The sequence below is a fragment of the Anomaloglossus baeobatrachus genome, chromosome 8 (assembly GCF_048569485.1).
Source record: "Anomaloglossus baeobatrachus isolate aAnoBae1 chromosome 8, aAnoBae1.hap1, whole genome shotgun sequence".
Classification (NCBI taxonomy): Eukaryota; Metazoa; Chordata; class Amphibia; order Anura; family Aromobatidae; genus Anomaloglossus; species Anomaloglossus baeobatrachus.
Genome location: NC_134360.1, coordinates 223668733 through 223682854, shown reverse-complemented (window position 1 = coordinate 223682854; position 14122 = coordinate 223668733). Strand labels below are relative to the sequence as shown.

Here is a 14122-nt window from a genome sequence, read left to right as displayed (position 1 = left end):
CTTCTGTATCTCCCCGGCTGTAATGTCTGTATACTCTTCTGTATCTCCCTGGCTGTAATGTCTGTATACTCTTCTGTGTCCTCCCCGGCTGTAATGTCTGTATACTCTTCTGTGTCCTCCCCGGCTGTAATGTCTGTATACTCTTCTGCGGCCTCCCCGGCTGTAATGTCTGTATACTCTTCTGTGTCCTCCCCGGCTGTAATGTCTGTATACTCTTCTGCGGCCTCCCCGGCTGTAATGTCTGTATACTCTTCTGTGTCCTCCCCGGCTGTAATGTCTGTATACTCTTCTGCGGCCTCCCCGGCTGTAATGTCTGTATACTGTTCTGCGGCCTCCCTGGCTGTAATGTCTGTATACTCTTCTGTATCTCCCCGGCTGTAATGTCTATATACTCTTCTGCGTCCTCCCCGGCAGTAATGTCTGTATACTCTTCTGCGTCCTCCCCGGCAGTAATGTCTGTATACTCTTCTGTATCTCCCTGGCTGTAATGTCTGTATACTCTTCTGTATCTCCCTGGCTGTAATGTCTGTATACTCTTCTGCGTCCTCCCCGGCAGTAATGTCTGTATACTCTTCTGCGTCCTCCCCGGCTGTAATGTCTGTATACTCTTCTGTATCTCCCTGGCTGTAATGTCTGTATACTCTTCTGTATCTCCCTGGCTGTAATGTCTGTATACTCTTCTGTATCTCCCTGGCTGTAATGTCTGTATACTCTTCTGTATCTCCCTGGCTGTAATGTCTGTATACTCTTCTGTATCTCCCTGGCTGTAATGTCTGTATACTCTTCTGTATCTCCCTGGCTGTAATGTCTGTATACTCTTCTGTATCTCCCCGGCTGTAATGTGTGTATACTCTTCTGTGTCCTCCCTGAGCCAGAAGATGTGGTATGATCAGACAATGTCCCTGTACGGTCAGACACGGCCATTACACAGTACACAGCAGGGACACAAATATAAGATTATCTCAGCACAGGAACATTTTATATAACATCCAATTGTGGAAATTATTATTACCCAAGATCTATTGATTAAACTCAACTTTGTTCATGGAAACCCCTTTAATTCTGGAGTATATGGGATAATCCCCCTAATATTACCTCCGTCTCTGCTAGCTCACAGGTGTTAGATGGCACAGTGTGAATGTACGCCTATAGGACATTTATAGTTTGGGCATGCTCATAGACACAATCCTGGAGGAGATTTTAGTTTATCAGCCGGAGATTAGCCTATCTATACCTTCTCAAAAATCAGTGCAAAAGGAAAAAATGTAACATTTTTGCTGAAATAATGAATGATCTGTTTTGTTGAACGTCTTCTCTCTGTAATGTTGGGTTAATTCCATCTCTGCTTCCTTTTATATAGTGATTATTCCATTTATTACTTTTTGGGAAATTTTTGGAAAGTTGAATTTATTGGACCTTTGTCCATTACTCTTATTATCTATATATAATTGCCTTATTCTGTCTGTCTGTCTTGCTCCAAAATTGTGTCGTTACAGTGACAGTGTCGTTACAGGGACAACTGTCGGATTGGCCGCTGGGCTCGGCCTGGCCCCGCCCCCCCACGGATTGGCCGCTCGCCTCGGCCTGGCTCCGCCCCCCACATGGATTGGCCGCTCGCCCCGGCCCTCCGCACGCATCGCCCGCTCCAGCGTACACCGGCTCCCGGTACACATGTGCAGGGAGCCGGCATACGCTGACACCTCGCCCGCTCGGCCCCGCCCCTGGCACGCGTTGGCACGCTCGGCCCCACCCCCAGTGGACAGAACTTTGCGATGCTGGGATCGTAATAAAAAGGTTTTAAAAAAAAGTAAATTATATATATATATATATGTATATATAGATATATATATATGTGTGTGTGTATATATATATGTATATATATGTGTGTATATATATATATACATATACATATATATATATATATATATATATATATATATATATTTATATATGTATGTATATATTCTGTCTGTCTGTCTGTCTGTCTGTCTATCTGTCTGTCTATCTGTCTGTCTGTCATGCTCCGAAATTGTGTCCTTACGGTGACACAAAGCTGATTGGCCGCTGGGCTCGCCATGGCCCCGCCCCCCCACACGGATTGGCCTCTCGCCCCGGCTTTCTGCAGGCCCCGCCCCCCTCACGCAATGCACGCTCGCTCTGGCCCAACTGACACGGAGCCCCGATTCCCAGGTGAGTACACACACACATCAGATCACACTCACTCTCACACTCACTGTCACACACACCTCACACATCACAACATGCTGGGATATCTCTTGCTTCTACACCGGCTCCGTCAGGATCCCAGCAGCGCCAGACATAACCTTGCGATGCTGGGATCTTCACGGAGGCCGTGAAAGCTGGTAACCATTATACACATCGGGTAACTAAGGTCCCTTAGTTACCCGATGTGTATCATAGTTACCAGTGTACACCGGCTCCCACTCACTCTCACACACACCTCACACACACATCACATCGCATCCACACATCAAGGTCCTGCAGCGGCGGAAAATACAGACACATAACAGCACACACATAACAGCACACACATACACACAAATCAGATCACACTCACACACACCTCACACATCACATCGCATCCACATACTCACAACATCCTGGGATATCGCTTGCTTCTCGGCCTCGATACTGTGCTGTTGTGATCTTCCAGGACCTGCCGGAGGATCACATGGCCAGAAGCATGTGATATCCCCGGATGTTGTGAGTATAAGCGCGTATGTGCGATATCGTCAGTGTCTGTGTGTGTGAGTGGATGCGATCGGGTGTGTGTGAGTGGATGCGATCGGGTGTGTGTGAGTGGATGCGATCGGGTGTGTGTGAGTGGATGCGATCGGGTGTGTGTGAGTGGATGCGATCGGGTGTGTGTGAGTGGATGCGATCGGGTGTGTGTGAGTGGATGCGATCGGGTGTGTGTGAGTGGATGCGATCGGGTGTGTGAGTGTCGGCAGAGGAGCACGGCGTGCTGGAGGAGGCTGGGAGCAGAGAGGCTGATCATGGGGAAGGCTGGGAGGAGAGAGGCTGATGCTGGGGGAGGCTGGGAGGGGGAGGCTGGGACGAGGGAGGCTGATGCTGGTGGAGGCTGATGCTTGGGGAGGCTGATGCTGGGGGAGGCTGGAAGGAGAGAGGCTAATGCTGGTGGAGGCTGATGCTTGGGGAGGCTGATGCTGGGGGAGACTGGGAGGGGAAGGCTGATGCTGAGGGAGGCTGGGAGGAAGGAGGCTGGGAGGAGAGAGGCTGATCCTGGGGAAGGCTGGGAACGGGAGGCTGATGCTGAGGGAGGCTGGAAGGAGAGAGGCTGATGCTGGGGGAGGCTGGAAGGAGAGAGGCTGATGCTGGTGGAGGCTGATGCTTGGGGAGGCTGATGCTGGGGGAGACTGGGAGCGGAAGGCTGATGCTGAGGGAGGCTGGGAGAGGGAGGCTGGGAGGAAGGAGGCTGGGAGGAGAGAGGCTGATCCTGGGGAAGGCTGGGAAGGGGAGGCTGATGCTGGGGGAGGCTGGAAGGAGAGAGGCTGGAAGGAGAGAGGCTGATGCTGGTGGAGGCTGATGCATGGGGAGGCTGATGCTGGGGGAGACTGGGAGCAGAAGGCTGATGCTGAGGGAGGCTGGGAGGAAGGAGGCTGGGAGGAAGGAGGCTGGGAGGAGAGAGGCTGATCCTGGGGAAGGCTGGGAAGGGGAGGCTGATGCTGAGGGAAGCTGGAAGGAGAGAGGCTGATGCTGGGGGAGGCTGGAAGGAGAGAGGCTGAGGCTGGGAGGAGAGAGGCTGATGCTGGGGAAGGCTGATGCTGAGGGAGGCTGGGAGGGGAAAGCTGATGCTGGGGAAGGCTGGGAGGACGGAGGCTGGGAGGAGAGAGGCTGATCCTGGGGAAGGCTGTTAGAGGGAGGCTGATGCTGGAGGAGGCTGGAAGGAGAGAGGCTGATGCTGGCGGAGGCTGATGCTGGGGAGGCTGGGAGAGGGAGGCTGATGCTGAGGGAGGCTGGGAGGAGGGAGGCTGGGAGAGGTAGGCTGAGAGAAGAGAGGCTGATGCACACACACACACACACACACACACACACACACGCGCGCGCACTGCACAACACACCACACACACACACACACACACTGGGAACCACAAACAACTGCCCTACACAGACACCCACACACACAGACAACGCTGCACACACACAACACCCAACACACAAACACCGCGGCACACACAAATATACGCACATACCGCACAACACACACATTGCACAAAACATACCTCCCCCCAAAACACACCACACACACACAAACCGCGCAACACACACACAACGCTACAGACACACAGCGCTCCACAAACAACACAACACACGCAACACACATACAACACCGCTCTCACCCCCCGTCACACCCAGACAACACCCAGAACATGTACAGCGCCTACACAAACACTTGGTAACTACAGACAACAACATCTCTCTCTATATATATATATATATATATAACAAAAATCATACATGAACTACACAATACGTAAATTCTAGAATACCCGATGCGTAGAATCGGGCCACCTTCTAGTATATATATATATATATATTTATATATGTATGTATATATATATATATATATATATATATATATATATATATATATATATATATATATATATATATATATATATATTTATATATATAATATTGAAAAAACAAAAACCATAAAAGTTTAAAAACTGCAAAACCTAAATTATTTAAACAAACCGTATGATAAATCCCGTTGTTTTTTAATCAATCCGCACCAGCAAAAAATGTAAAAAAAAAAAAAAGCTGTCATTTAATAAAATATGGCTCCTGGAAGAAGAGGAGAAAAAATTAAAAGTGGAAAAATGACCGCTACAGAAAGGGCTAAAGGGCTATTTCCATGTCAGATGTTCTTGTAAATATTTAATGGATGTGGATCCCACGGATGTATTGGAATGGGGCTCCCCATGAATGGGGCGGTGTTCGTGCCTGCAAACTCTCCCCTTTCACTTCAATGGGGTTTCAAGAAAGGAAAAGTCATACCACACTTTCTCTTCTATTTTCAGACTCCCCCATAGCAGTGAATGGAGAGACCGGCACTTGCACAAATACTTTGAGATTGGGTCTCATTCTTGAGATGGGTCCCAGAGTCAGGACTCGCCTTTATGCCTCTGCTGCGGGTGCTGAGCTGGGATCACTCCTTTAAGGCTGCGGTTATGTGCAGAGAAGATATGGGAAAACCAAGTGCAAAATTTAATAAATGAAGCCCCCTTGAGTCGATGGCACCATTACAAATCATGAGCGATTGCTGTCGGCGGTCCTCTGTCAGCGCTCACTGGGTACTTCATCCCCAGCATTGGCGAGTTCTCAATCACGCAGATAGGTAGAAACACGACGTAAAAAAATTTGCTTTGCTCTTCATCGCCGGCCGCCTTCAGCCCAGTCTGAGCAATATACATAGGATTAACTGCTGGCAAGACGGAAAAATGCGGGAGCCTATAATTCTCTATGAGACGGAGCGAATCCCAATGGTGAAAAGTACATTTCTGGGATGATAGTGAATTTTCTTTACCTCGGTCCTCGGCGCGTCCCCCGCTGACACATCTCGCGGATTGAAGGTCTCTTTCAGTACATTTGGTTCTGTTCCAGCAGATACTACTGGAGTCATTTTAGCAGCAGCTAAATCCTCTGAATTTCTTGTTACAGCGAACGCCTTTGACCTGAACATAAAACATTGCGTCACAGATCTCACAGAAATATTTGCAAGATTTTGTAGCAAACAAGAATTCTGCTGTTTGTTCGGTTCATGGAGTTTTTTGAGCTTTTTGAAGGTGATTGCATTATTATAAGTAGTAATTAGAGATGAGCCAATCAATCAATGAAAAACGGATTTGTGTTGAATTTTAGGAAATTCACTGGACCCTGAAAATGTGAACAATTTGGAAATTCAATCCATGCAAATTCCTCCCCAAAAAATGACCACAGAATGTAGACAGGGAAGGCTCGTATAACCCTGTGCACGGCATGACAGGATTTCACATAACGCTATCACATCACATACAATAAGGGTATGTTCACACTTCCGTTGTTTTGCTTACGTCAGGTCCGTCGTCTTTTAGGCTAAGTTCACATTTCCGTTGTTTTGTATCAGTCACATGCGTCGCTTGACGCATGTGACTGATGCGCTGTACAACGCATGACAAAGAACAGAATTCTTTGTCGGATTCCGTTGTGTGCGGGGGGCGGAGTTCGGGGGGGGGGGGAGGGGAGCCGAGCGGGGCCGTGGCACTGAGGACGTCAGTGCCGCAGGGACTGCAGGACAGGTGAGTGAGTGTGTGTGTGTGTGTGTGTATACACATGCTGAATGCGGGATGGGGCGGAGCCGAGCGGGGGGGCGGGGCCAGGCGCTGAGGATGGCAGTGGCAGTGCTGCGGTCTGCATGGCTGGGGACAGGTGAGTGTGTGTGTGTGAGTGTGTGTGTGTGTGTGTGTGTGTACATGCGGAGTGCGGGAGGGGGCGGAGCCGAGCGGGGGGCGGGGCCAGACGAGGGTGTCAGTGGCAGTGCTTGTCTGCATGGCTGGGGACAGGTGTGTGTGTGTGTGTGTGTACATACATGTGCGGAGTGCGGGAGGGGGCTGGGCCGAGCGGGGAAGTGTCGGCCTCCCTGCACACGTAACCAGACTAAATATCGGGTAACAGCAAAGCACCCGATGTTTACCTTGGTTACCCGATATTTACCTTGGTTACGGGCCTACACCGCTTAGCGCTGGCTCCTTGCACCGTAACCAGGGTAAATATCGGGTAACCAACCAAAGCTGGTGACGTGTGCAGGGAGCCAGAGAGCATGCGCAGCGAAATCCGACGGATCGCGCTGCTCAAAAAACGTTACATGCTGCGTTCCTCCCGCCCGGCGGTCAGTCGTTCCACGACTGATCAGTCGGGCGGAGGGTGCAACGCAGCATCATCAGTCACAATCCGCTGCTCATACAAGTCTATGGGAGCAACGGAATCCGCTAAACGGATTCCGTTGTTTACAAGAGCAGCGGATTGTGACTGATACATTTTAGCGGAAATGTGAACTTAGCCTAAGATGTCAACTGATGCAACGGATGTGTTATTTCACAGGATTCCGTTCACAGGAATCCTGTGAAAAAACTGATCCGTCACGTCCGTTACATCCGTTGTGCGTCCGTTTTTTGATGGATCCGTCATGATCCTTTTGTGTTTAGGACAGCTTAATGGGAGTGCCAAACATGCTGGGCATGCTCAGTAGAACATGATGGAATCCAGCACTGGATTCCGTCGTGTGACAGATTACAGCGGAATCCAGCACCATAGACATCCATTATAGCTGTTAATGGATGGCGACGGAATCCCGTGGAGTCCGTTTTTTTTCCCGCATCAAAAAACATTACATTTAGCATTGCTCCCACCTGACGGTCAGTCACTAAACGACTGATCTGTCTCGAGCGGATGCAACACAGGGCCATCAGTCACAATCCGTCGCTAATAGAAGTCTATGGGGAAAAATGGATTCCTGCAAAATATTTTGCAGGATACCGTAATTCCTCAAGGCAACGGATTGCGACGGAAGCAAAACAACGGAAGTGTGAACATAGCCTTAGTAGCGGAGCCTGTATAAAAGCCATGGCAAGGAATGCAAGAGCCATTGTGGGATAAATCTGGATAGAGAGAGGACGTCACATCTCACAGCTATACAGATAAAGTGAGAAAGCCATAAAACGCTGAGCACACATTACAGACAGTGTGCGACAGCACGACAGTGAAGAGTGTTACTTATAACCATAAATCTTGTGGTGCCCTAGATATTACTAAGGCTTGTATGGGTTTGGATACACTCCTAGGAGACCTCAGAGTCTTACACACGTTTTCCATGGCACATGGAGGCTTTGTGATACTTGAGAATTAATTCACTGCAAATCAAATATTTTTGATACATTCGACATTGCCGGCAAATTCGAATTTCAAAGGATTCACTCATCTCTAATATTAATGTCTTGATATTGGACTTATTTTGTTTTTTTTTATACAAATGAGCATAAAAAAATAACCAAAGTGGAAACCATTGCAAAAGTTAGAAAGTATGAGAACCCTCAAACATTCCAAAATCATGAAGATTATTATGAAATTGGTCCAGTTCGGACCCCTCTCTATTCTCAGCTCATGTAAACGCCTCCACCTCTCTAGGAAGGTTTCCCATATTATTTTACAATATACAATAAGGAGTTTATAACAATGAACCCATAAAATCTGTGCAATCTAGAAAGGTTTTATAGCATATTGCAAGTGTCACGGTCGTCTTTCTATTTTTGGTGACTAGTGTCGGATTTAGAATTAGTATCCCTAATTTCCATCTTGGACTCTATATTTAAACATGTTTTCATTTCTTTCAGTACTTCATGGGTTAATGTCAGTTTGGTTGTCCAGCAGTTCCTAGCTTAGTCTGTCAGTCGCAGCTACTTTGTAACCATGCCCCTTCAGGTTTAAGTAGTTGGTGTTTCCCAGCATTCCTTGCTGAAAATACAAACTCATTGTTCTCTGGCCACCTTGTAGGAAGGTTCTGCTGTGGAGGTTTCCTGTACTCACGCTTTGTTCCTTTTTTGTTGCTATTTCCCTGTTTGTCTTATTTTACCTGGTGTCTTGTTAGTGCAGAGGTGGGTCCAGTGAACCTCACCTGCCCCTCATTAGTCAGGGCATCTATAGGGTCTTCTGAGGGTATCAGGTTCCTGCTTGGCGACAGTTGCGGAGACTGTTTAGGGACTGGTGAGGAGAGTAGGGACAGCTTCAGGTGAGCATAGGAGGTATCCCACCAACCCCTCTAACTAATTCCAGGGCCCCCGGTGATATTGTGTCCCCGGTGTCCCCTTGGTTTTTTGCTGTGCATCCGACGCCCGTAGGTCTGAACACCCCCGCCACACTTGTCATACCTGGCAAGTGTGAGATCAACCCCGTGGTTACTGTATCCACATCATAAACATTAAAATCTTGGGGAATGTTAAGAAACGGATCTACAACTTCTCAGAAAGGTGGATGTTGGGGACATTTTTACAAGGTCCATTTCCCAATGAAATCCCCCCCCAAAATTGGACAGTGTGAGTGTGTAAATATCAACATTGTGTCTATAGACTCTATAAATCAATCTGCTCCTAGAGACACCTATACAGAGGGATCACAATTAAAGGGAAAAAGTCAACCGAAATGTGTTAGAACTTTCCATCCTCGGGTGGATCTCTTCTTTAATTTCGAACATACAATATGTCTAAAAAAACCTCAACGTCGTAAACAGTCTCAATTGAATATCTACAATCATTTTCTGTTCACAGCTACCATGCAGACCTATATTGGTCCATGGGGGACAGACTCCGACCCCTCTTCTTCCTCACCTACAGACTTATTTCAGTTTGGTGGCTTCGACATTATTGATACTGACCTTATGGACAAAACTTCGTTCTCTTGTTGAATTGGAAAATAGTCTATTTTGAAATGATTTTGCTCAATATTCACAGCGGCCTCAACGTTTCCTGGAAGAACCATGTTGAGTTGGGTTCGGAGCTCCATTCCCGCCTGGATGAGATCGGTGTTCACACCAAACATAACCACTATGTCCTTAGTCATGCTGAAAGATGGGGAGAAAAAAGTATAAAATTCTAATTTTATTTCCATTTTTTAGTAGTGGATCCCCGATTGTCTCCATTATTCATACCACAGCTTCTAAGGAATCCCTAGATCTGAGAGCACCAGGGGTTTAATTATGACCACAGCCTCATTGATTGGCCTAAAAGTCGTGGAAGTTGTATCCGGGCCACCCCTCTACTCATAAATGGCTGGCACCGAAGACCCCAATGATATAGATTTACCACTACAATACATGGAGTAGAATATTGTGCCGCACCTTAGAGAAAATTTGGATTTCAGGTTCATGTTAGATTGAAGTAGCTGGATGAAACTTGGGTCTTTCGGTTCAGGAATGATGTGGGCTTGAACTGTCAATTAGAAGAAACCTTTAATTAAAGGTTATGGAAAAAAATGAGTTTGCAATTGAATTCCTTCATTTTAAGACCTCCTTAATATGCAGTTTGCAATGTGCTCCTGGTTTAAGACTTGCCTCTACAAGGAGTAGCTCTCTCAGTAATACATGCTGGGTTTCAGTGTCCAGAGTTGTGTTGTCTTCACTAGTTCTCATGTATCAGCACAGCTTCATTCCTGGACTGATTTCTCCTTCTGATACATTTCTGTTTCATTATATCTCATCTCACTGTGCAGAAGTTGGCACTGACCCTGCCCGTGATCCCCCCCACCCCCGCAGACCCGGCTTCTCTCACTACAATGATGTTGCCTTCGTAATCTTTCTTCATCTCTTGAAGACTCTGTCTGGGTTTCTCCCCTCTATGTCTACACAGTCTACAATAATTCAGATCCTGGGCCCCGCTCTTTCTTTCTAAAGGGGCCCATCCACCTTCAATAGCTATTGAATGAACCCACGTACGTCTGACGACTAATCCCCCTTTCTTGTATCCTTGTGTTTTCAATAGAGAGAAGGAAGTAAATTGCTGCTAAAATCCCTGAGGGTGAAAGGATTGAAAGTTGAAATTTAACAACCCAAACTTTTTTTCCCCACTGACATCTGAGATCGGTGGAAAGTCAAACACATAAGAGAGTCCGCTAATCCCATTCACTTGTAATTGTATCACAGAAAGATGGGAGGGGAAAAGAGAGGGAAGACCAATGTCAAACCAACTGTCAGCAGCAGCAGCAGCACAGCCAGCTATGTAGAGGAGTTGCTCAGTTTCTACACCAGCAAAACAGTACACAATTTTTAAGTAAGACTGTCCAGAAATATGTCTAATTTTGTGTAAAATAAAATGGGAAAGGCGTCCATGAATTTTTACAGATTTTCTTATTTTATTGTAAAAGTTAAAGCATTTTTATTTATTAAATTAATTATTCAATGATTGACACGGTTGGGACCCCCATTGTGCTACACATGTTCCTGACAGGTGGTCGTCTAAGACATTGATTGATTATCCAATGATGTAAAGAAATCAAAACGATACAATCTAGTGATGGATACATATGAGAATGTCACATTGGTGAAGTCTGGGATCTTGGACCACCACTGATTTTAGAGTATATGGCAGTAATGGAGGAACAACATCCCTCCTTGGGTCCAAGAGAGACCTCCTCATGGACCCCGGCTCATCGCTGTACACTGTTATATGCCCATTGATTTCACTTGGTGCCATCCATTGCTTTATTTCTATAATTTCCAGACATATTGCCAAGTGCAGAGGTTGCCACTGTTATATCAGCCATTGGGGGTCCCAACATCATCAATGCCAAAGTGACTGACTCTACCTTGTAGCTGAGCCCTGGTCACCGATGAGTAGTACAGACTGGTTTCCAGTGGGAGACCCACGCAGGTGGGGACAACAAGACGATTTTCACTTGATAATAAAGGTTTTGACCAATTTATATCCATCCCATCCCGCAGAGCGTTCACGGCCGACCGCAGGGCAGCGTATTTATTACTGGGAAGAAACTACATAGCAGAAACAAATTGATACATGCACAATTTACAGAAATTGCAAATATCATATAACAGGGGAGTGGGGAATTAAAAGTGTTCCCAGGACTTCAGTCCTGAAGTAGACAATGTACAGAGCCATAAAAGCACAGCCTTAGGGTATGTGCGCACGTTGCTTTTTACCTGCTTTTTACCTGCTTTTTTGCTGCTTTTTCTTCTGCGCTGTTTAATGCCAAAATGGATGTGTTCTTCTATTCAAGCAAAGTCTATGGGAATTTGGGTTTCTTGTTCACACTATGTTGTTCAAAATGCTGCCTTTTTGAGGCAGAACTTTGGTCAAAAACTCAGCTTTTCAAAGAAGCAACATGTCAATTGTTTTTGCCATTTGGGTTTTGCACTGCAAAGCTGAGTTTTTGACCAAAGTTCTGCCACAAAAAGGCAGCATTTTGAACAACATAGTGTGAACAAGAAACCCAAATTCCCATAGACTTTGCTTGAATAGAAGAACACATCCATTTTGGCATTAAACAGCGCAGAAGAAAAAGCAGCAAAAAAGCAGGTAAAAAGCAGGTAAAAAGCAACGTGCGCACATACCCTTATGCTGGGGTATTGCAGCTCAGTTCCCATTGACTTTAATAGGAGCTGAGCTGCAGTACTCATAATGACCACTATAGAGGCTTAGGAGCTTTACTGGTCTGGCTCTGTACACCATTTATATCCACACGACTCTTCCATATCCCCCTTGCAAATTCTGCCCTGATTTCTCAACTTTCTCACTACATCTCCTGTGTCGTCTCTCCTCCGACAGACTTTGGGTCATCACCTCTCTTGAAACAACCACTGACTCTCCTGACTACACCTTGCTCCTGTTATTTTTTACATTGTGAGAGAGTGGACTAGGGTCAGCGCTGCGCCGACATCAGCCAGACGTATTGTGCTGTCAGATCTACATCATTAGCAACAGGACAGCCGGCTATGTGTAGGAGTTACACAGTCTCTACCACTGTGGATATTTATTTAATAAAGAATATTTAGAATATTCCCTAACTTTTTACTACACATGAACAAAAAAAATTCTGTAAGTAGTTATAGGTTGGTTTATGTTAAAAGGAAAGTTCAATTTTAATTTTTCATTTCTTTATGTACTTCCTTGATTGAATGAAAAGTGTTTTATGACTTTTTACTAAAAAATAAAGTTTTTGTGAACATTATGTGGCACGTTTTGGCTCATTGTGAGGATCAGATGGACAAAGCTTTTGGCTGCAGGTTTTTAGGTTGTAATACGCACCACACATTATTAAACTTACTTTGAATATGTTCTCCAGGGAGTTCTTGTTTATCACATGGTAGAAAATCTCTTGTCCCAACAACCGCAGGTAAACTGTTGCCAGCGGCTCGCCGGAAGAAAGTGGTTTCCAGTCATGTAACTGTAAGAAAACAACATTTTTAGTGCAACTTTTTTTTCACTTAAAAAAATGTTTAAAAACTGTATAAGACAAAGATTGTGCCACATTTACATGGAGAACCCAAATCAATATATGACCCCCTAGAACAGTGCTCCCCACTATGATTCGGTAACTTATTCAGTAGCGGGCCCAAAAATTATTGACATGGTGGCAAGAAGACTTGTCCAAAAAATATTCCATCCGAGTGCAGTCTGATGATTTTCACGGACCCATAGACCAGTATTGCCGATTTTGATGTGGCACTTGGATCAAAATCAGACATGTCATTGAGTGGTCCTAGGTAAGTTCAACCCCATAGAATAACATGGATACAAGGGCGATCTGTGAAAACCACGGACACAACTCGTCTGATTTCAATGGTCGTGTGCATGAGCCTTAAAGGGAATCTGTCACCACTTTGACCTTTCATCACTGTTAATATGGGCATACAGGTTATAGAATGCTGACAATAGTCTTACCTCTATGACTCATATCAGATGCCTTGCTGCGGAGAAATCAGCTTTTATCACTTTATGTAAATGAGCTCTTCCAGGCTATGGGGCAAATGCTGCCTGCTAGATAACTCCGCCTCCAGAGATTATTATAAATAAAAGAGGTGTTACCAGTGTGACACAAGTAACTGACACAGAACAGGAGAAATGGAATTTGTCTTCTTTCAAACACATTTTCTGCAGTTCTCTGAGCTCTGCTTTATTGCAGCAATGTTGCAGCCCTGTCTGCCTGCGAGCTGGAGGCTGAAGTCGAGAGGAGACTGCAGAAGTGTCAGATATAATCACACACAGCTCTGCAGAGAGAGCGGCCATCACTCATCACACTGGTAACGCCCCTTTTATGTATAATATTCTCTGGACGCGGAGTTACCTTCCAGGCAGCATACGCCCCATAGCCTGGAAGACTCATTTACATACAGTGATAAAAGATGACTTCTCCACAATAAGGCATCTGATATGAGACAGACAGGTATGACTTTTTTCAGCATCCTATTACCTGTATGTCCATATTAACAGTGTAAAAAGATCAACGTGGTGACAGATTCCCTTTAAGGAGAATCGGTAGCTTATTAGAGCTGGTGGATGGGGGGCCCTTGGACTCAGGTTGGCTCCTTTTTCAT

At 45.9% G+C, this 14122-nt stretch overlaps 1 protein-coding gene across 1 annotated transcript in view; it reads right to left on the bottom strand.

The window, feature by feature from the left end:
- Nucleotides 1-14122, bottom strand: part of LOC142249454 (vitellogenin-1-like) — a 141626-nt gene that overhangs the window by 47681 nt on the left and 79823 nt on the right. The window contains exons 16-20 of the mRNA XM_075321114.1: nucleotides 12853-12972; nucleotides 11377-11560; nucleotides 9914-10004; nucleotides 9452-9637; nucleotides 5573-5720 (exon numbers count right to left, since the gene is read on the bottom strand). Of these exons, the coding sequence (XP_075177229.1) occupies nucleotides 5573-5720; nucleotides 9452-9637; nucleotides 9914-10004; nucleotides 11377-11560; nucleotides 12853-12972 (729 nt within the window). The remainder of the gene's footprint in view (nucleotides 1-5572; nucleotides 5721-9451; nucleotides 9638-9913; nucleotides 10005-11376; nucleotides 11561-12852; nucleotides 12973-14122) is intronic.